Source organism: Borostomias antarcticus (genome assembly GCF_949987555.1).
Source record: "Borostomias antarcticus genome assembly, chromosome: 4".
NCBI classification, from domain to species: Eukaryota; Metazoa; Chordata; class Actinopteri; order Stomiiformes; family Stomiidae; genus Borostomias; species Borostomias antarcticus.
Window position 1 is genome coordinate 23,515,432 of NC_140237.1, and position 23,616 is coordinate 23,539,047.

General features: G+C 47.7%; 1 protein-coding gene across 1 annotated transcript in view; it reads left to right on the plus strand.

The window, feature by feature from the left end:
* Positions 1 to 1,595: 1,595 nt before the first annotated feature.
* Positions 1,596 to 23,616, plus strand: part of phlpp2 (PH domain and leucine rich repeat protein phosphatase 2) — a gene marked incomplete at both ends in the record, with an annotated part of 42,849 nt that continues 20,828 nt past the window's right edge. Inside the window, 4 exons of the mRNA XM_084436917.1 lie at positions 1,596 to 1,784; positions 3,828 to 4,099; positions 7,106 to 7,239; positions 23,156 to 23,346. Coding sequence (XP_084293043.1) covers positions 1,596 to 1,784; positions 3,828 to 4,099; positions 7,106 to 7,239; positions 23,156 to 23,346 — 786 coding nt within the window. The remainder of the gene's footprint in view (positions 1,785 to 3,827; positions 4,100 to 7,105; positions 7,240 to 23,155; positions 23,347 to 23,616) is intronic.

The window sequence follows — 23,616 nt, forward strand, 5'->3', positions numbered from 1 at the left end:
GGCATGTCTTACTCCACTCACCTGGTAGGACATGATGTTGGCTGTGATGATTTCAACTCTCAGCTTCTGGAGCTGCATGTAAGAACCATGTTGTAAATAGTGTCATTTCTACTCTTTATGTAATCCTCTTTTTGAAATGCAGGAAAAATTCAGATTATTCAACAAATCCACCACACCACCTTGATTGGCTGGAGCTTCAGTGTACAGTTGGAAATTGTTAATTTAGGGCACGAAAATTGTGTTTTTGTTTTGTTTGTTTTTGGATGGGGGACGGGGTTAAGTGCACATCACTCGTTTGGATGTAAAGGTTTTTTACTTCTATATGTGGTCAGGTGAATTCCCTGTCTGCAAAGGGCTTAGAGGAGCATCTGACTTTCACCAACATTTTCCCTTACCCCTTAAATCAAAAAGGAATTCATTGTTCTTTTGAAAAAGAATCTGTATGTAACCCCCAAATATTTCCTGAATATACTACAACAACAACATGCTATCTGATGTGAGGGAGCAAAAAAATGTTTTATGAAGTACACTTTTTCCAGACAAGTTTGACATGTTGAACTGAATCAGAGTCCCATGTCTTCAAGGTGGGTGAATGTCGGACTGAAAATATGAATAATGATGATGATGACGATGATTAAAGATGAGAGGCTGTAAACTATTACATGGGATATTTTAGACTTATGCTGTGTATTATTGTTTTTGGGTTGGAGAAAATGATTAAGAGAATAATAAAAAGTCAAATAAAATGCTTCGTTTGTAGTAGTATGTCATATAGCTTCATTATGCTCCAATTGTTTTAATATGATCAGTATTTGATTTTGTTTGTAATTACCTTGTAGTATAGTTGGGTAGGTTGACATGGTACAGTGTAAGCTTCTGAATTCCACACAAGCTCTATACTCTTCTCACGAGGATGCAAAAAGGGCATAATTCTGTCCAAAGTCTGTCTGTCACAATGTCAAGTTAACATATTCATTATGGCAGCCTGCCATATAACCTCTGCAGATCATCATTTTCCTATGAGGTACACCAGTAGGGCTTGTCCCTGTAAGTGGTAGTTGAGCATTGATTTCCACTCAGTCAGTAAAATATTAAACCACATCCGTGGAAGAAGCCAACTCTAAGAAGACAATCAACATTCAACAGTGATGCAAAAGTATCCGCCCCCCTCGCCCCCCAAAAAAACCTTACAGATCGCAATCTTTGAATCTCATTTCATTCTTCAGTTTCAACGCAATCCTTCTTCAACATGCCTGCGTACGTGAGGATTTTTATGACATGGGATAATTCACCCCACGGATATCTATGGTAAGAGTATACATATGTGAGCAAAGCACATGGCAGCCTACAGGAGAATTCTGCTGAATAATTCAGCACGCCCCTCTCTATGAAATGGGCAGTGCCCTATGAATAATAAGTAACCCTGCCTCTAATGTTTATTGATTGGCTCTATCTGACAGCCGTGAGATCCAGACTTGCTATGGCGTCGCACCGAAGCAGAATGGGATTTTTTAGCTGCTGCATGTGTTGGAATTTACCAGTCGTTGACCACGACGTTCTTTCGGGGTGATTGTAGTAGAATATATGCATGCAAAATGAAGGAAGAGGACAATACAATAGCGGTCACGGTCAATAGCACCGACATGGACCCTAAAAAAGGAGGTGGTGTCGAAGATGACAGAGCTTGTACGGTGGTCCACCAAGCGGGGTCTAATCGAGCAGCAGGTCGTGGCGACCGCAACGGTCCAGGAAATCGCGTCGGAACCGGGATACGCGTTCTGAAGGCAGGTTATATTTGAAGATTTATCAAAACACTGCCATCTTACTATCCTCCGTTTCAAACAAGGCCGAAGTGCGTTTCTAAATCAATTTGCACCATCCTTATATACCATGTATCACGCATCCAGATCATTGGTGTACTTAGGCTGTCTTAGCCTACAATGTTTCAGACCTCAACGCCAGCAGAGAAAACAGCTGATTTTGCTGACATTGAAGCTCTTTCTACATTCTAACATGGGCTGATGTTCGAGATGTTGATGTTGCGAACCTCTAGTGTCTGTCTTGTGAAGGCTTAATGGAGCATGCTACTGTAATGTTTCCTCGTTTCTCAATCGGGCTGATCGTAACTCACTTGGTGATGAATGACACATTTACAGATGTAGGCTATTGATTGCAGTCATTTTGTATCTTAATAATTTGTTATTTGTCATAATTCTTACGGGCTACACCCTTTCCAGTATGATCATTGAGATGCGTATAATATGATCATAATATACATTGAAGGTTGTTTTTTTTATTGGCCCTAATTTTCGACCTAGACCTGTTTAGACTTAATGTGTATAATATTGATTGGTATTGGGCCTACCAGTGGTCTCGTCTATTGTGACTAATTACCTGTGCGTATTTGATAGATCTTTACCATGATGATTAAGCGTCCTCACCCATACCCCTACCTCTGCAGTTATCTCACAAATTAGCTCATGAATTAACATACGGTAATAGAAAAATAATAAGTTAGGGCAATAATCCATACATAGAGTTAATCAGTTCAAATGCTAAATTCAGCCTTTCTCCAAAAGTGTCCCCCCAGAATATCCTTCTCTGTAGCTTGAGGAGATTTTAGCCTACTGTGGTGCAGGCATATCCGGATGGACAGAAATAAATGGACTAAACTTGCCACTGAAATCATAACTGACATGCATTAGGCAACTATAGTATAGGCTCACTCATGGGTATATATCTATAGGGTTTAGGGCGTTATGATTCTGATGAGTAGCGCTGCGTTGGGAGCTTCGTTACATGTGGCGGTTGTATCCCCCTCGGCCCCTCCCCTCCCGGGTGTAGTACTAGCAGCAAGGGTCAGGGAGGGGAAACGGGCCAATGACTGCTAGGGTTACCGGCCTGCCGCTGCTCAGGTGAACCACGACACACCGTTGTATGCGCGTGTGTGTCAGTGTCAGTGAAAAATATTTGTCTGAGAGAGAAAATCTGAGAGATTTGTCTGTGTGCTTTTGCTGAGTGTGTGAGTGTGTGTGTGTGTGTGTGCGTGCGTGCGGCACGTGCGAGAGAGAGATGTGCAGAAAGCAAACCGAGACTGCCTGCTGTCCGTGCTGCTGTCCTTGTGTGCGTGCAGCGGGGACGCCTGCAGCTGCTGCCTGCCTGCACCGGTCGAAGGGAAGCACGGCACCGTTGACCGGATGATTTCATCAGCCGGACTAACGACCTGACGCCGGGCCGACTGTCTCTGGAACAGGGTCCAGTTGGCGCGCACACCACTGTAGTCCGCGTGAATACTTGGTCTAGCCTCCCTGCGTTGGGAGAACAAGCCCACTGATTCTGACACAGCCTGTTGTTCTGGGTGTGGCTCCCACATTTAGCATGGGCCCATTTTAAGGCATAGTATATAGGCTATTTGCACAAGCTCCACTACTTCCTGAAATTCTACAGGCATCTTTATTTCCTGTGCTATACTATTGGATGGAAGTGATTAATCAGGTGTGCGGTACACCTGATCACACCTGATTAATCACTTCCATCCAACAGTATAGGACAGGAAATAAAGATGCCTGTATAATTTCAGGAAGTAGTGGAGCTTGTGCAAAGAGCCTATAGACCTCAAAACCGCCAGTAATATAATATAATTAAACAGCTCAGAATTGGATGGTAAGATGCCAACCTGTGGATCACTGTGAGGGATTACATGTTCAGAGGGAGGGAGAGACTAGAGGGTCGTGTGTGGAACATGTCGTCCACCGCGAGGCACCACCCCCGCGTCTCCAGCCCCCTTTCATGCCAGCGCGTCTCTCCCTGTTTCTGTCTGTTCGCAGAGGAACGTGAAGAAGAACGGCGGCGTCGCCAGGAAGACCCGGTTCGGGTCGCGGGAGCGGGACTGGCTGAAGGGGGATGCACGGCGGGGCTGCGTGTGTCTGTACGGCGGCGCGGCGGAGCCCCAGCCCCCCGCCGCCGGCCCCCAGGCCGCCGCAGCCCCGCAGGCCGACCTGCGGCTGGTTCTGTGCTCCACCAGCACCACCGTGGAAGAGCTGTGTGCCCAGGGGGACGGCGAGGGACTCCACCTGCAGCTGCATGGAGACCTGCTCAGGTAAACGCCACCCCGCCGCTTGTTGTGTCGTGTAGGCGAAACCGCGTGAAATGTGGAGTAGCTGGGTGAAACTCACTCCTCAAAGCAGCGCTGACAGTCCCTTCAAAAGGGACTTTCCTATTGGCGTGACTGTCAGCGCGTCCGCCTCCCAAGTGGGAGACTGGGGTTCTGATCCCACCTTGGGCATGCCGAAACAGATTGGGTTAGATAGGCAGGCGGCGAAGACGACCGCACGCTGTTACCCGTTCTGTCCGTTACCTGTTCTGTCCGTTACCTGTTCTGTCTGTTACCTGTTCTGTCCGTTACCTGTTCTGTCCGTTACCTGTTCTATCCGTTACCTGTTCTGTCCGTTACCAACGTGTGGCAGACCGGCGCGCCATGCTCCAAACTATTCCATTCGTGACGCAGCGCCTTGCCTCAGAGCTACCTGCTGATCACCTTCCGGTCTTCGCGCCTCAGCGTCAGGTCTGTGGCACACAGCGTTTTTCTTGAGAGCTCCTGCTCACTCTCGGGGCCGGCAGTGAGCAGGCCACGGGCGGCGGTCCAGTCCGCTTGTCCGCGGCGTCCTGACACACACAGTCTGTGTGTGTGACAGCGCTTTTCCAGAATAACTACTCACGGTGATGCCTGTGACACAGCATGCTCTAATCTAACTACACCCCTCCCTCACTGCACTTGGCTCTGTTTGATCAGGCTGGGGAGTGCTTTTTACTCCCTCCAAGGCTATTTCGAGTTTAAACGTTCTGCACAGTACGAGGCACTAAATGGGTCAAGTCCCACCAAGCCGGGAGAAAACAAGATTACCAACATCTACTGTAACAGGATTCAGATTTATAGGAAATCAGTTTGCTTGTTCCAGGATGCTCTTTATATTAGCTACCCAGTGGTATTGATCTATCTAACTGGTATCTCCCACCATGGTGAATTACAGCTTAATACTCCAATGCATTTTTCACAAAGGGGTTTGTTGTGGTGTGCACAAGAGGTGCTGTCTCTTTCTGAACGGTGAACAGGCTCCTCATCTCCCTCTCTCTCTCTGTTTTGATCCTGAAATCCTCCTCTGGCTCAGTCTCTGTGATAAGTTCCAGAAACCCTGTTACAGTATGTCTCGATCTGAAAACTCTGCTTTTAAAATAGCTCTGATCAAAGTCCCTCGCTCCTCACGCCGGTGATAAGATGTCAAAACCACTCCGCCATTCAGTAGTGCCATCCATTCTGCTCCCGGAGCGGCGCCCTGTCTGTCTGTGCCAGAGAAGCTGTCAACGTCGAGTCATTTCCTGGGCCCGTTGACTCTTTTTTAAAATCAGCGCTGTGTTTCTTATTGTTTATCGCGGGGGCCATGTTTATGAAGAGACACCCGAGAGGCAGTCTCCCTCATGTGCTGCCGGAGGTATCCAGCCGGAGTCCTGGAGAACAGAAGGGGCTTTTCGGTGTCCCCTGACAGAGATTAAGCGAGTATAGATTTAGCGGCTCCCGTGGCCACGAGGGGAGAGGATTTGTGAATAAATAGGGCCCCGTCTCGCTCTTTACGCAGCAGAGTGAACGGATCCACGGGCACAGACAGTCATCCTCCTCCCTCCGCCTGGCAGGGAGCTGCCTAAATCCGGTGTCGAGGTGCCGAGGGCACGGCTGTGTGCAACCAGCTGACATAATCCTGCCAATTATGCCAGGCGGGCAAAGCCACTGCAACCATTGGCAAAACAGACCTAACTCAAAATGCAATTTAAAATAATGTCAATTACTTGTCTGTGATTGATTGATTGCCTGGCACGGTGTAACCAATGTGCAGTCTAATCCCACCCACCTGACACTGCTGGCAGACTCAAGCCAACAATACTTGGTTTGGACCCGGGTCTGGTACAGGGGTGTGTGTGTGTGTGTGTGTGTGTGTGTGTGTACTGGCAGACTGGAGAAGGGCAGAGCAGCCAACCAGCTCCCAGACACTGTGTCATCACTGATCCTCTATGCCCAGAGGTGGGAGCCAGTCCCTGATGGCATCATGGCCCTGACACACACACACACACACACACACTCACACACACACTCACACTCATGCACTCTCTCACTCTGGAGCTGGCCTGGTGGTTTGACCAGAACAAGGTGGGGATCTTTCCAGGTTTTTGGAGCTTGTTGGAGGAGACGGGAGCCACTGATGACGTCCTCTGGATGGGCAATACTACCCTAGCAGAGAGCTGTTAAGGGTGAAGCTTATAAAAGTTCTAAAATCATTACACAGTAGATTATTGCGAAAGCACCCTTGCCGCAGGGCCTAGCAGACTTCACTCAGGGTACGAATGGAGTTTGCTGCCATACAGCGTTCCTGTCAGTCTGACTAGCTGTGAGTGAACGTCTCCAGGGCGGCGTGCCTGTGGATCAAAGACGGCCTCGATGGTGGTGTGTGGCGTGCTTGTGGCCTACCGCCGGGATCCACAGATGTCCTGTGTGACGATGACATGAGGAGGCCCTAACGGAATGACCGGAGGAATGAGTCTATGGTCACATCAGGCTGAAAAGTAGAGAGATCTCACACAGAGGAAGGAAGGATTACGAGAGAGAATGAGACAGATAGGCGCGGCGCTTGATTTATGAATAATTATATTGCTCCATTTTTGACTTTGAGCTTTGGACTTGGTATCTGTGTGGAGATACAGTAGCATTACCCTCTCTGCTTGGCTTGACTCCCTAGTATTACAGTATGTTGCAAACTTTCTGCAAACTACTGATTCTAATTGGGATAAAACATGCATCGCTAACCTCCTGGTCTGACAGTGAAACACCCACCCACCATAGCAGTCCCACTCTCCTGAGATTTGTCCTCTAGATCTGCCCCATCAGTACACAGAGAATGGTAGATACTTTAGGAATTCCCTCTCACACCTTTGTATGTTTGTGTGTGTGCGTGCGTGTACAGTTAGCATGTGTGTTGATGTGTGCACGTGTGTCCTCTGTGTGTGTTTGGATGAATGTGGTATTATATGCCAGTGTCTGTTTTTTTGTGCTGGGCAGGAGGCTGGACCCCACTGAGCGGCCTCTTCAGATCGTGTACGACTATCTGACCGCCATGGGCTACGAGGACCCTCTCCGCGTGCAGAGGGAGGCGGCCAACTCCGACCTCAGCTGCATGATCCGCTTCTACAGTGGTGAGTTTACGACCCTAGAGGGGGCCCGTCGTTCGCAGCCATCTGCATGCCGTGATGCGCTCTCCCTCACAGGGTTCTGGCACTGCTCAGGCCAGTTCTGCTGGAGCTGGGCCGGGGGCCCTGAAGCCCTGTCAACTGGGCCTGGCTGTCAAGCACGCCGGGTTCTGGGATGGCGTTCTAGTACCTGTGCTCTATTAGGCTTGTGTGAGTGTCAAGTGTGTGTGTGTGTGTGTGTGTGTGTGTGTGTTGATTTATAAATGGCCGTACTTTAGCTATGTTTCTAAGGTGGAAAAAGGAGGTTTTCGTCACGTTGTTAATATGGGCACTCCGGGTTCTGGGATGGCGTTCTAGTTCCTGTGCTCTATTAGGCTTGTGTGAGTGTCAAGTGTGTGTGTGTGTATGTGTGTGTGTGTGTGCGTGTGTGTGCCCGTGTGTGTGTGTCGTCTCTGCATTCATTGGTGGAGGGCTGTTTATACTTCTGTGGTTTAAGCAGGTTTGAGGCTCATGATTTTTTTTTGGTTTTGGTTTTGTGTGGTGCACACTCTTTCAAATGTCAGGGCATGACGGCGCTCTTCCATGGTGCCTTTGCTAATAATAATATAATAAACTGTATTTGTATACATGTAGCACCTTTCATACAAATAAATGCAGCTCAAAGTGCTTTACAACAGAGAGTGCATGCACGGAGTGCTTCACATAAAAATAGACATAAAATAAACAAAAATAAGATAAGCTAAAACACAATAAAAGATAAAGATAAGAAATCTAATAAAATACAATATACAACACAATTAAATTGGCATTTCTTTTCCTTGAATGTACTAACTGATCAATAAGTTAATTTTAAATGTACTAATTTCTTCTGATCAATCGCTTAAAATTAGAACTCTTTCTAATCAATTAGTTAATTTAAAGTGCAGTAGCCCGCAAGTGCAAAGGGAGCTAGTTAAGCTTAAGTGAAGAGATACCTTTGATTTATAAATGGCCGTACTTTCGCTATGTTTCTAAGGTGGATCTTCTTAGATCTGAATCTAGGATAACACCAAGACTTGTAACCTCAGGTTTAATTCAGGATGTCAGTTCCCCCAGATTTTTAAACAGCATTTCTCTTTTTGTTTTAGGGCTAATCAATGGGATTTCAATTTTGTTATCATTTAGCTTAAGAAGTTAATGCTCATCCATTTATTTATTGCTAGAAGACAGGTAGTAATGGAGTTTATAGTTGCAGCATCATTTGGTACAGCAGAGATGTACAGTTGTGTGTCATCCGCATAACTATGAAAACATACTGTACATTGTGCTCTCTAATGATATCCCCGAGTGGCAGCATGTACAGTATAGTGAGAATAGTAATGGACCAAGGCAGCTCCCTTGTGCAACCCCAAAGCAGGTGTCATGTTTCTCAGACACATGATCTCCAAGCCTGACGTAGAACTTTCTCTCTTTGATGTATGTTCTGAACCAGTTTAACACACAGTCAGAGAGACCAACCAGCCTTTCAAGGCGATTTGATTACTGTAGGATGTCATGGTTAATGGTTGGTTGAAGTGAACCTAGTTTAACCTAGTTCAAGTACAGTATCTTACTAATGAATGGGAGTTTGGATATCGGCCTGTAGTTCAGTGCATTAACATCAAGGTGGGGTTTCTTTAGTAGCGGTTTTACAACAGCTGTTTTGAAGGCATCTGGGAAAATGCCTGTTTGAAGAGACATGTTAATGATCTTCAGGACATGACTTGAAACACTGTCGAATACACGCTTAAAGAATTCTGTTGATACATGGTCAAGACATGAGCTAGAGGAGTTACACTCAGTGACAATCTTACAAAGCTCTGGTAATTTGATACATGTGAATTTCCCCACGGTTACATCTTTCTTACAGGGTTTGCTGAGGTCGTCTAAGTTCAGAGTTTAGTTTATGTCAGGGTTATTACTGGCTCTAATTGATGTTATTTTGTTATCTAGAACAGTACAAGTTCTTCACATTTTGGTGCTGATAACTGCAGAGGAGGGGGGGCAGTGTTGATTAACTGGTCTATAGTGGAGAATAATAGTCTAGAGTTTCCAGAATTCTCTGTAATAATCTTGGAAAAGTAATCCTAATGATGGAAATCATGGTTTCTTTGTATATATTACAGTGAACTGTAAGCCTAGTTTTCCTCAATTTTCTTTCAGCTGCCAGACATTGCCTCTTAATTTCATTAACGCTGCTATTATTCAACCATGGGGAGATTCTGTCAGCTGACCTCTTTTTTATCTTTAGTGGATCAATGGTATCTAATGCAGTTGACAAGGTACTGTGGCAGTTTTGGACCATCACACTAAAGAGCATTCATAGCTGCTTGACTCAAATGATCTCATAGTATTGGTAAACTGTGCTTCAGCCTTACAGTCTAGGAATCTCTTTTGAATCCAGGTCTCTCTTTTGGTCTTTGTTAAGATTAGGTTGGTAACAAAAAACACACAGTGATGGTCAGAAATAGGTATTTCGAGCACTGATATATTATCAATGTTAAGCCCTGTTGTTATTACTAGGTCCAGAGTGTTACCATGCTGATGAGTGGTTTCATGTTGGGTAAGTTCAAAGCTGTCCAGTAGCTTCAAAAGCTCCATAGCTTTGGAGTTATCCTTCTTATTAATATGAATGTTCAGGTTTCCATTCAGTTGATCCAAACGATTGATCTGGTGATATGATAGGTAGTAGGCTGTGCGTATCTCTTTATACTGAATCCCTGAGCTTCTGAATACATTGTCTCTTTGCTAAGGATCCCAGTTCTATTATGACCCCCCCCACACACACAACACACACACACATTAAAGATTATGCTTTCCTTGCCTGAGTCTCTGTATACAGTAATACATAATACAGGGCACTGAGGTCTACAAAAACACAGCTGGTCTGACTCGGTCAACCAGATGAAGAGTTGAGTTTTATCACTGAAGTAGTCAGTGTGCAGCTTCCTCTCTCTCCCTGAAGGTCTCCCCCTGGTCTCCCCCCAAAGCTACACCATTCCCGAGCTGTGCCAGGCTATGGTCGCAATTCAATTAGATTACTTGGCACGTTGGATAAATGAGATAGTTTATAATCGGTCATATTGTCCTATAAATACTACTTTAAATATGTGTTCATGCCATTGAGATAGCTGAATGCCTTTCATAGTTTATAGGGAGCTAATTTATGTGTTAATGCCATGAAATAGCCGAATGCCTTTAATAGTTTATAGGGAGCGTTAATACCTTTAATCGTTTATAAGGATGCATTAATCCGGCCATTCCAACGTTGAGTTCATATCAAATGAACATTGGATAGTTCTGTAAATTGCTTATTAACTGTCTGTCCATGCATTTATATCCTCCAGGCCTGACTACTGTAACTCACTGTTCACCTGTCTTTACAAATGTAGATTTATTAGAAGGATAGGCCCCTTGAGATGATCCATCTCATTTTCATTGCAACTGGTCCAAAATGCTGCTGCCAGGCTGCTCACCAGGTCAGAGAAGTCATGCCATATCATCCCCATCCTTGCCTCCCTACCTGTACATTGGCTCCCAGCGCACCTCAGGATCCAGTTCGAGGTCCTGGTGTTCACCTACAGAGCCCTCCATGGTCAAGCCCCCGCCTATATCTGCAACCTCATCCACCTATACTCATCCATCTGGTTCCTGAGGTCGTCCGACCAGGGGCTTCTGGTGGTGCCTCGGACCAAGCTAAATACTTTTTAAATACAATTCACACCCACAACTATTACACTATTTTTGTCTGTCCAACATTTTGACAGTTTGCTGCTGAGTCGCAATAAGTTTGCGCTCACGAAACCGTAATCACAATTCTTTCCTTTAGGCCTATTTCCCTGTCCCATCTTTAAAAAAAATAATTATCTTTCTACTTTAGAACAGTTTTGGGGGTTCTGAGTCAAACCAGACTATTTTGTTCTCATAAACAGATGCTGGAAACAGACTTTCTTTGCCAGAAGCAAAAATAATCAATCACAAATTATTATTCCATTTTACTTATATTAACTATTATTAATTGTTTATAGTGTGATGCAAACATGTATGCTTGCCAATTGTTCATTTGTTAAAATGGCCTATTATTAGATAAAATTAGATATTTGTATATCCGTGAAAGCCCCAGATTTTCTGCATTTTATGGTAGGCTATTGCTGCGAGTCACTCGGCTATATGCTGATATTTTCCACCACAGCAGACACTGGAAATAGCCTAATGCATGGACATAGACATCTGTTGTTATACATTACGTATTTACAGGGAAAAATTTAATTAGAAAATCATTTGACTGTGCGGCCACCACGACACAAGCTATTTTGTTCTAATAAAAAGTTTCAATATTTTAATAACTGGCCTTTTAATTTTGTAAATTGTTTGATTCATTGATTTAAAACATAGCAAACAAGCCTCATTTCAGTTTTCTGTAAAATCATTCATATGTCAATAGCATAGCGTGGGAACAGACAGTCGCAGGAATAACAGGGTTGTGCGGTAACGCGGCTTTGACCCTAAACCATCAATGAGCTACTCTGTGCCAGTGAACTGGTTGAGCAGAGCCAGGTGAAGTTGTGGAGAACCTCAACGTCTCTAGTTTGACAGTGTTGACGTCTGTTGTGTCTCTTGAGTCTAAGATTGCAAGGGGAGGGGGTAAAAAAGCATGTGGGCCCGTGATTGGCATGGTGACAGCTGCTGATTCGGGGCTGTGAGTAATGGCTGTCGGACGCTGGCTCCAGGCGGGGTAACCTTCATTACCCAGGATGCAGCACAGACGCCCATACATCAGGGCCCGCTCAGCAGTTGACTGGACATTCCTCATCTCTCTGTGACACTCCTCACCCCTCCCTCCCCCCAGGCAGGCTGGGATCCGCCCGCTGCTGTCATAGTGCTGTCACGATGTTGTCACGGTGCTGTCACGCACCCACAATTGACTAACTGTCCCTGCATCATGGTGATGTATTGCACCAGATATAGGATGGACGTGGGCCTCGTGGTTCATTTTTACACACTGACTCCCCCCGTGGGCAAGGAGAGATGTATTTACAATGGGGTAATGTTTCTGAACACACACTCTCACGCACACAAACACACACACACAGTCACGCCTATCCGGCATCTATCTGTCTTCCTGATCCTGTGTGGAAGCAGGTCTAATGATCCTCTTAGAAGGCTTGATAGGCTTGCCGAGCGGGTGGAAGGAGACCTGATGTTCTGTTCTGCATCTCCTATTAATAACCATCCAGCCAGCCCGGAGCAGAAAGCAGCTCTGCTCTGCTGAGTCAGTGTCACTCTCAGTGTCTGGAGCTGACTGACGCTGGGGCTAGAGCTGGGGTTGGGGCTGGGACTGGGACTGGGACTGAGGGTGAGGCTGGGATTGGGACTGGGACTGGGGGTGAGGCTGGGGGTGAGGCTGGGACTGGGACTTGGGCTGAGGCTGGGACTGGGACTGGGATTGGGGGTGAGGCTGGGGCTGGGGCTGGGGCTGGGGCTGGGACTGGGACTGGGACTGGGACTGGGACTGGGACTGGGACTGGGACTGAGGCAGAGGCAGAGGCAGAGGCAGAGGCAGAGGCAGAGGCAGAGGCAGGGACTGGGACTGGGACTGGGACTGGGACAGAGGCAGGGACTGGGACAGAGACAGAGGCTGGGACTGGGACTGGGACTGGTGCTGCGGTCACGCCCATAGGGTGTAGTGAGAGACTGAGCGGAAGAGAGAGAGGAAAGACATGTAGTTAACCTCAGGCATGGTTAACCTCGCTCATCTAATATTGGTTATCCTCCCTGCCTCTCACTCACTTCACATGCTCAGCACACAGCCTAGCTATAGCCCCCCCCCCCCCCCCCCCCCCCCCCCCCGTCAGGATGTGTAGGTCATGTGATCACGTCACACTACAGGAATAAAAATGACACCATAACCTGTGATGCTTCATAAACACATCGGCTGTGTGTTTCTCCGTAAAGGTTAAAGCATGCTCCTCATTGTGTGTGTGTGTGTGTGTGTGTGTGTGGCTGGTATTCTCACTGCTGGAGCTCACAGGGCTCTGTTTGTTTATCTGTCAGCCCCGCCCCCCCCCCCCCCCCCCCAGCTCGTAGACGCCCTCATTCTCAGTCCCAGTGCGTCTAGTGGAAGCAGCAGTGTTCCCTGCCCAGCGAGGGCTGGCCTTCCCCGGCCTGGTCTGGGGTGGGCTGGGCTTCTGTCCGTGGCCAGGCAGGCAGGACCGCGCCCGGAGGCCCGGCCCCTCTCCAAGCCCTGGGAGACTTTTCCCTCCTCTTTTTTAAGAAGTCGTGGGAAAACACATGGGCCAAGGACCCACTGGAATACTGGCAGGTTCGGCATCCTCAGGTGGCCAGCCAAAGCAGCTCCGCCAGCCGGATTGGGCTCACTCTTACTGCTAAGTTTAGACGCGTCCCTGTCAGTTAACTCCGCCGCTTGTTCACTTGTCACGCTAACCCGGGCTACAAGAGCCTTTCTTCGTGTCGATGTGTGAGGGGGGAATAATCTACCCCCGCGTGTGCTACTGTGGCCCAGCTGTGGAGGAACAACTAACGACTCTCCTTCAGTGGAGCTCTGGCTGGATAATGAGCTACTAGAGGCTTCTCCGCCCACATGTGTTCACACTGTTCAGTGTGCCAGTAGTCTCGCGTAGCCAGACTTATCTCCACACTTTGTTTATGCTGTGCCAGCGCTGGAGAAAGGTTTGGCTGGACTTGTTACCATTCAGGGATAGGGGAAAAAAAGGTAGTTTCCATGCTATTTCTTTAAACTAATCGTCTTCGGCGGTGTTCGCCCATAGAACCGACTACCAGGGGTGTCGTTAAGGGGGGAAACGGGGGAACTATTCAGGGAAGCCCAGCTTCGATGGGGCCCTGAAAACCAGCCACCACTATATATTGTAAAGGGCCCCCATCTTTTTCTTTTCTTTATTTTTTTTCCAGATTTTTGCTGATTTTGTCCCATTTTCACTCAATTTGGTAGCCAATCCCACACCACCTATTGTCTAAATGTGCAATTGTTACTGTGGAGGATTTGTCGCGCAACTGCGCAGTCGGGCGATCCGAAAGAGACAGAGTGACTCCGACACCAGACCCTCGAGCCGAGATGGAGTGGCGGGGAGTGGAGATGGAGAGATGGAGTGGCGGCCCAACATGCCCCTCCCTCTGGGGGATCCGGACATACTAGGATGTGACGAGACCAGGGGGCGTGACCCTGGCACTCGGTGGGCAGCTGCGCCGAAACACGATGCTTAGACCGCTACGCCACCGCGGACCCCTGGAATCAATTTCACGGGGCAGTAAAATTCCTAGGGACTCCCCATCTTTCAGGTGCCTGGCGACAGTTGTCAGGGCTGACATGACGTAGCTGATGAGGGGATCGAAATCCCAGCTGTGAACGGGGCAGCCGTTACCGGGGGCCTGTTAGTGCTCCTACCGAAGTGGACTGTGAATACGCACTGCCTGTGTGAGTAAACATTAATATGCTGATTTAATAAAATACACTCTACAAACACAACAGCAGGGGGCTTGTGGGGTGTGGGTGGGATCAGCCCGGGCAGCTGCAGCTCCTAGGGGGGGGGGGGGCCCTGGGAGTTCTGGTACTGGCTCTACCTTGGGCCCCGGGTGGGGTTTGATGCTCTGTGTGGCTCACACACTCACTCATGGACCTGGATACAGCCCGGTCCCGAGTACGGACGGATCCCAGAAGGAACAGCATGTTGGGCAGCCGTGCCCTGAGGGTGGTTAATTGATCTTGGCTCGGAAGATTCGGCGCGCTACAGCGACACCTCGTCTGACGTCAGATTCAGGGTCACAAGCACGAGAGAGAGAGTCTAGTAGTTGTCTTGATCCTTCGTATCACCGACTGGTGAATCTTCAACAGTAAGTATGGGTCAATTGAACAATATTCTGGGTGTAATTGGCTACCAAATTGAAAGAAAATGGGAAAAATCTGAAAAAATGCATTTATGTATAGTCCCAGCCTCAGACACGATAGTCTCAAACCTGTAGTCCCAGCCTCAGACACGATAGTCTCAAACCTGTAGTCCCAGCCTCAGACACAGAGTGAATAAAGAGAAAGAACCGGCACTTATAAGATGGACAGTATAGGCTAGGACTACACAAGTTTGAGTGTCTTGAGTCTGAGGCTGCAACTACAGGTTTGAGACTCTGTCTGAGGCTGGTACTACAGGTTTGAGACTCTGTGTCTGAGTGAAGCGTGAGAGTGCGCACAACTCCTGGTTTCAATGAACAGTCACTGGTGCCCAGTAGGGTGATACAGTGAATAAAGAAAAGAACCGGCACTCACTAGATAGACAGTATAGTCTTTAAAGTTTAATGGGCAAACGGACAATGCTGATGATGGATTAAGGCCGAAACGCATCTGTCTGCCCATTAAACTTTCACTCTTCATTCAGAAACAGAGTCTCTATATAGGCTCCTATAGTCCCAGCCTTAAAAACAGAGCTTCAAACCTGTAGTCCCAGCCTCAAACACAGAGTCTCAAACCTGTAGTCCCAGCCTCAAACACAGTCTCAAACCTGTAGTCCCAGCCTTAAACACAGTCTCAAACCTATAGTCCCAGCCTCAAACACAGAGTCTCAAACCTATAGTCCCAGCCTTAAACACAGTCTCAAACCTATAGTCCCAGCCTTAAACACAGAGTCTCAAACCTATAGTCCCAGCCTCAAACACAGAGTCTCAACCCTGTTGTCCCGGCCTCAGACTCAGATAGTCTCAAACCTGTAGTCCCAGCCTTAAACACAGAGTCTCAAACCTATAGTCCCAGCCTTAAACACAGTCTCAAACCTATAGTCCCAGCCTCAAACACAGAGTCTCAAACCTGTAGTCCAGGCCTCTGACACTGAGGCGGCCTTGGCCACAGCCTCCGGCCTCACCCTCAGACCAAGCCTCTGAAGCCGTGTGCGCCGTGCTGAAGCTGCGGTCTCCGCCACAGTCGCAGAGCATCAGGGCCTCTGAGCGCCAGGGGAAATAAATCATCTGAGAGCAGGCTTTAGTCACCTAATGAGTTATTGATCTGCTGGGAGCCAACTTATCGGAACAGAAAATGAAAACTAAATAAACAGGGTGGGGGCTCTAAGCTGCACTCGCTGACATGACCAGAAGCACCGGACCAGCCTTGCCAAGCCCACACTTGAGTCTGCCGGGGGGGGGGAGTGAAAGAAGACAGGAATAGCTACCTGGGGAGAACAGAAGAGGAGCGTAGGAGGGGGGATAAGAGTGAGATGAGGAAACCTGGAGAGAGGCAGCCCCCCCCTGAGCGACAGGACCCCCTACCGAGCAGCTCCCCCCTGAGAGACCGCCCCCCCACAGAGCAGCCCCTACCCCCTCTCCCCGCCTGCTCATCTTGACACGATACGATAGGCGGATCCCCTGACGGGACTCAGTAATCCCCTTCCAGAGTTTCTCCAGCGTCAGACCGTGGCCTCGCGCCTGGATTGCGCCGTCGCTGCATCGGAGGCCTGAAATGAGGTTGGTTCAATGAGGAACGGGGGGGGCGGGGGGGCGATTATACGTTTTTAACATAAGGCTATTCCGATAACTGCCGGGACGTTCTCCGCTCCCCCACACCCACCCAGGGGAACATACAGGTGCAGGCGCAGAGGCGTACCCTCGGTGTGCAGAAATGTTCCCCACCTGCAGGCCTGCCTGTCTGTGTCTGCGTCCGGCCGCCATCGCCAGGAGCCAGGAGTCGGTCTCCACTGAATTTTTTATTTGGTCTGTAGTTGCATTGAGGCAAGATTAGGGGAGGGCTTTCTGAATAGAATTCCTCACAGTAAGAATAGGTCACTGAGGGGGCCTCTCTCTCTCTCTATCTCTCCCTCTCTCTGTCTCTCTCTCTCTCTCTCTCTCTCTCTCTCTCCCTCCCTCCCTCTCTGCAGTGATTTGATGTTTTTGCCAGAAACGGCCTGCTGTGTTCAGAGCTCGGAGCCCGGATGGCTGTAAGCCTGTGTTTCCGCCTCCACTGAACCCCCAGCCCACACACACACACACACACACACACACACACACACACTGCACACACACTGCAGGCCAGCCTAATCTATGCCATCTTAAACAGCCCAAACAAGCGCTGGGATACTAGCAGCACTGTGTTCCGGCCCCCTCCGCTGGAGTCTGACCACGGCAGGGTACGTCCGCTCCGTGGAGGGGGGGTCAGATTGGACAGCGTAAACCCACCTGGTCTAAGGGCCTGCCCAAGTGTTTGACATGTACAGTACCACACAGGTGGGGCGTATAAGTATCGACTTCATCATTATCTTTATGGAGGCTTTGTGGCTGATTGCCGCCCACTCTCTCATGCCACCCCCACCCTCCCATGCCATCCACACCCTCTCATGCCACAGGAAACAGGGAAGCTCAGCGCCCCCTGCCCAGCTGGCAAGTGTGGTTAAATATGACTGTCACTAAGGCTGTCATCAACACGGACGCTGAATTGAAGGGACTGTGGAGGGGTGGGCGGGGACGAGTGAGGAGACTCGGATCTGTCACTTGTCACCATGTGGTTTGGAAGCCTCTCAGAGGAAGACGTAGGAGGACTTGGGCCGATGATTATTCTACTTACTGCACTCCCTCTGCTTCTCCTCCCCTCTCCTCTCAAGCGTCAGGACTCCAATAGCTGCTGGAGAGAGAGCATGAGGGAACGAGAGAGAAAGGGAAACCTCAGAGAGAAAACAGTTACACAACATCTGCTGCCGTGCCTCTACTCGCTTTATGGCTAGTGAGATTGGTCCACATCATAAATCATCAATGGTGTCTGATTGGCTCTCTTCTCTGCTCAGGAGCCAATGGGAGGCGGAGATGGTGCAGAGGTGGCAGGCAGGGTAGGTCAGATGTTGCCCGGGCAACCAATCTCTGACCTTGTGGGAAAGCCTGTGTTTGTTTTGGGTGAAGGACAGAGACAGAGACATGTTTTCTTAGTCACCGAACGAGCCAGTGATTGTCAGAAAGTGTTTGTTGTGCTTGACAAGAGGAAGGGGAAGCTTTCGATGTTCTCACTGATTGAGCACTTCTGCACCCCTAGTGTGTGTGTCTGCGTCTGTGTGTGTGTGTGCGCGCCTGTGTGTGTCTGGGCATGAGTGGATATGTGTGCATTCACGAAAGAGAGCATGTCTTTCATTATGGAAAGAAATCATGTCCATATGTTTTTTGTGTGTCTCTTAGGCCTGCTCAACATCAGCTTGCAGTGAAACATCCAACCAGCATTGGCCTAGTTTATTATTTTCTGATATTGATGTAGAACTACAGTATGCATTCATATCAGTGGATAAGGATATTTAATTAATCAGGACACATCCGTTTATGAATGATCCACCAGCCAAGGTGTCAAACAATGCTGGATATTACTAAAGTCCCTTAGACTAGCAAGCCCACTCTGAGATATTTTTCTACTCTTGCACTTTGGCTTTAGCACTAGATTATGCACTTAGTCACTAGTTTAGAAAGGATATGCACTTGTGAGTTCTGGCGAGTAAGTAGTACACTGACTTTATATGTTAAATGCAATTATTGTGTTGCTTTGTATAAAAGTGTCTGCTAAATGACTTTAATGTAATGTACTGATACTGGATATTATTGCTGCTGCTGGTGATTTGTCAGTGATGTCGCTGTAGGAATTCAGCCTGGCCCGAGCCTGGCCAGGGTCAGACAAGGCAGTACCCTGCTGTGTCTCTGCTAGGACCATTTACCCAGCATACACAGGGCCTCCACAGATCAGGAGTGGTACGTTCAGGAGGGATGTCCACTTTAGAACGCTTGTTGACATCCTACGTGAAGGACATCAAATGGACCTCAGTGTAAATTTGATTTGAAAGGGCTTTTTGGGGCCTGACTGTGTATAAATATGATTACTGTATTGAGCTACATTCTACTGCTGCCTTTCAGATAAAATTGCCAAACATCAAAATATTTGTGACTGTTTCCGACTCGCGGACATTCGTTGAAGATTGACCGCTAGACGTGGTATTGTCACCGTGGTTCTGTGCCTTTCCTTTGTGGAGTCATTGTGTGTTCCAGCTTTGGGTCATCACAATGTCTACACAATACCCACCAGACCCTCTCCCATGATGCAAAGCTCTAATGATGAAGAGTGCCTTCTGCAACTGTGTGCTACAGTACCACTGGACCCTGTCACTCAGGGCAGTGAGGTGATTATTGGGTTGTTTTTTTTTGGCCAGGTATTCTCAGGAGTTATGGGAAGAAGAGATTTGTGTGAGCTTGAGTCAGTACAGTGAAGCGTTGCGGTGTGTCGGGGTCAGAGAGTGATGAGGCTGCTGTTCATGATTTTCCAAAAATGCCCCAGATGTCAAGAAAACAAATAGCAGTTTACCATAAATAATAATATCATTGAACAGAGTATGAGTTATACCTATCTTGTCATAACCATGACAGCATCTGGGAGCTTCAACATGGCAGTGAATGCACTAAAAGAAAAAGCTCCAAGAGCTTTAAATGCAATTAAGAGAAAAGTCTATAATTACCAAATTCCAATTCAAATCTGGCTTAAATGATTTGAGCGCAAGTTTTTACATGCAGAATTCTGCAGATATAAAGATAAAAGATAAAGATATATAGAAAAACACCAACAAATGTATGTAGACTAGAATTAGGCAGATACCCACTAATACTTAACATTAAAAAGAAAGCACTCACATTTTTTAACCACCTTAAATCCAGCCCTCTAGACACTCTCCATTCCAAAGCCATTCAAACCAAAGAGCTGAGCCCAGAAAAGAGTCCATTATGTCAGCTGGTGCTGAGACTAACAGCCCCCTCTCAGACACATGTAACACTTCTTTCTGTGTGCTACCGTAATGGCGGAGCTCAAGCAGAGTGGGAGAGCCAATACTGGGTTTTCACAAATTTATTATAGACTAACTCTTCACCTCGACCATATGAGCCTGGTCTCACGGCTTCTATTTTACTCATACATTAAATGAAATAGTGTCCACACCAAAGCATCACTGTTCGAGTAATAAAAGAAAAGCAAAAAAGTGGAAGATTATTTCAGTCCTTCTTGTAGGCATCTCTCAACCAACTAACTTTTAGGCCAAGCACGGGGCAGTGACGTTGCTTCTCACGCACACGTACACAACACAAACACAAAATCGTAAAGGGACATACCACATTTCTTGACTGTTACACACACTCTGACCAGTCTCACACCAACACTGCTTTCCAAACACCAATCAGAGTAAACCACATTATAACACATTGCAAAGAAACCTTTTTGGAACACTGGAAAGATGTAACTAAAAGCCAAAGTAGATTAGAATGTTGTCTGGCCCTAAAAATAGATTATACATTGGGAGAATATCGCTCTTCTGTCAGAGATAGAAAGCAGAGACAGATCCTAACCAAGTACAGACTCAGTGACCACAAATTGGCAATCAAAAAAGGACGACAAAAAATCATGGCAGCTAAAAGAAAACAGAATACAGTATGTGATCAAAATACAGTATGTGATCAGAATACAGTATGTGATCAGAATACAGTATGTGATCACTGGTTGAAACACAGATGCACTTCCTCCTATACTGTAAAGCATTCAGCGAAATAAGGAACATCTACTTTAACAAGTTTAACTCTGTAATTCGAGACTTCAAACAACTAAATGACCTCTCAAAACGAAAAATACTCCTAGGAGACAGGGCATTTATGGCTGCCCAATACGTACACACACACACACACACACACACGCTTGTGCGCACAGAATCATACATATACACATTGTGATTATTATTTTTACCATTTATTACAGCATTTCTTATTCATATATATGTTATCTTCTCTTTTTGTTTGTTTGTTTGTTTTTTAATTAGTACTATTTACATAGGCTACTCAGTATTTCCTGCCAATAAAGCTTATTGAATTGAATTGATGAGGATGGATAAGTTTGGAATGTACAGTTCTTTTACTATGTACAGTGAGAGCCTCTGTCCTGCCTGCCCGCCTGTCTGTCTGTCTGTCTGTCTGTCTGTCTGACTGCGTCTATTCCTGGCTATGAACCCCCTGGAGGGCTTCAGGTCTCTGTCTCTGACAGGTCAGCCGACTCACTTACCCTAACACACACACACACACACACACACACACACACACACGCACGGGATAGGACTGAGCAGTGATATGGCATATCGGCTTTGCCTTCTTTTGTTATCCCTCTCCCTCTCTAGCTCGATCAGATCTCTCCGTTGCTCCTCTCGGCGAGGGGGGCGGGGACCAGACGCCGCTATCGATCAGCCTTGTTCACTCTCTGAGGCGCTCGGCATACTCATTATCGGTTTGGCAGCCGGGGCAAAGTCAAGTAGCCTGACATTTAAGTTTCAATCCTCCGGCAACCGCCGCTGCCACGCCTCAGAAATAAGGATGTGTGTCCATCGGCGAGCTGTATGTAGCTGCCTAGAGCGCACTAGAGCTAGCTAGAGTTTAGAGCTGGCTAGGCTACCGATGTTTTACACCTACTGTAGTGTTACACTGGAGCTCATGGCGCTATAGCGCTAGAAAGCGCTTGGAACACAGCTCTCGTCTCTAAACAGAGAGATAACGGCGGAGCCGTTATGCTTCACAAGGCTTGATAGTTTGACACAATTAGGGTAAACATAGACCTTATTATTTCCAGTGAAACTGGAAAAAAAAGAGTCCGGTGGGTCCTCCGTGCTTGTTTGACCAGCTATTAACCTGAGTGTACTTGAGGCCCGGTGAAGCGAGGCGGCCCGCTATCTGTCTGCTGTGTCCTTCAGCAGGGCCCGGCTCGGCCTGCCGGCAGCACCAGCCTGCTGGATACATAATTAGATTGAACGGGGGGAGTTTAATGTGACAAAAGCCTGACTCATTCATCAACCTGACTGATGCAACTGGGTTAGAAAGGCTCTGAACAGGGAACAAAAATCTCAGTGCTATTGGAGACTGAGTGAGGCGTGTGTGTGTGCGCGCGTGTATGTTTGTGTGTGAGAGCACACTTGTTTTGTTTTATTCTTTGACTGAACAGACGTACTGTAGACTACAGTAGACCGATCAAACGCTGGAGGGCAGCTTGAGTCTTGGGCCAGTGAGTTTGTCCTCCCTGTCTCTCCTGCTGTTCAGATGGGTGAGCAACTTCTCAGCTTACTGATCTCTGAGCACCTCCGAGGACTGGCTCTTCCACACCTGTCATCTCTACTGATGAATGGAAGCATAACACAAAAGATGACAAAGACTTCAACAATCTTCAGATTCCACTGTTGCATTGAATAAACGGGTGTTTAATGACACGCTTGCGTCTCATGTCGGTTGTTAGATGGTCTCTGAGACCCACAGGCAAGTCCATGAGACAAGGACAGGGTGTTTCCATTATCTGCTGATGTGAGGCCAGTTCTAGGAAATGCTGCCTTTTAACCGGACAAAAGCGAAGTTGACATCATAGTGACCTGCCGTTATCAGTGACTTCATATCAAAGTGACTTCATTTCAGAATGACTTCATATCCGTGACTTCATATCAAAATGACTGGTTTTCTGGCAGGTTCTCTCCCTCTCCTTCTCTCTGTCTTTCAATAGCATGACCTTGTTCAGAACATATGTTACTAATTAGTGTCATATATTGTTTATGTGTATGCAATTGCATGAGGTAATCTATCATGTGCTGGGTGGGTTGTGTGTTTGCGCGTACAGTGTGTGTGTGTGCGTGTATTTTCATAGTGCGTGTATGTGTGTTTGTGTGCAAAGTATGTGTCAGTTTGCTTACAGTGTGTGTGTATGTGTGTGTGTGCGCGCGCATGTTTTCATAGTGTGTGTTTGTGTGCAAAGTGTGTGTCAGTTTGCTTACAGTGTGTGGGTGTGTGTGTGTGTGTGCACGTGACCTTGTACGTGACCACTGATCTCTGATGTGTCTGACTGCCCCCCCCCCTCCCTGTCCTCCAGAGCGTCCGGTGAACGCGGACCAGCAGGAGAGGACCCTGCTGAAGGGAGTGTTCAGCGTCCGGAAGGGGAAGACCCAGCTGCACAAGTGGGCGGAGCGTCAGGTCATCCTTTGCGGCACCTGTTTGATCGTGGCCTCCGTCAAAGACAGCCTGACGGGAAAGATGCACATCCTGCCGCTGGTGGGGGGAAAGGTGAGGGGTCGGAGGGGAGGGGGTGAAGTGTTGCTTGGGGCGGAGGGGTTTGGGGGAAGGGGCGAGGGGGTTGTTATCCAAGCCCCCACACTCCCCAGGGGGGGGTCACTGACTCCCAGCCAAGTACAAAAATGCAACAACACAGCTGGGACTGACTGGCGACTGGACATAGTGGACAGTCCAGTGAGTACGAGTAGAACACCGTGTACAGATGCACACACGCATGCGCGCACACACACTCTCACACACACACACACTCTCACACACACA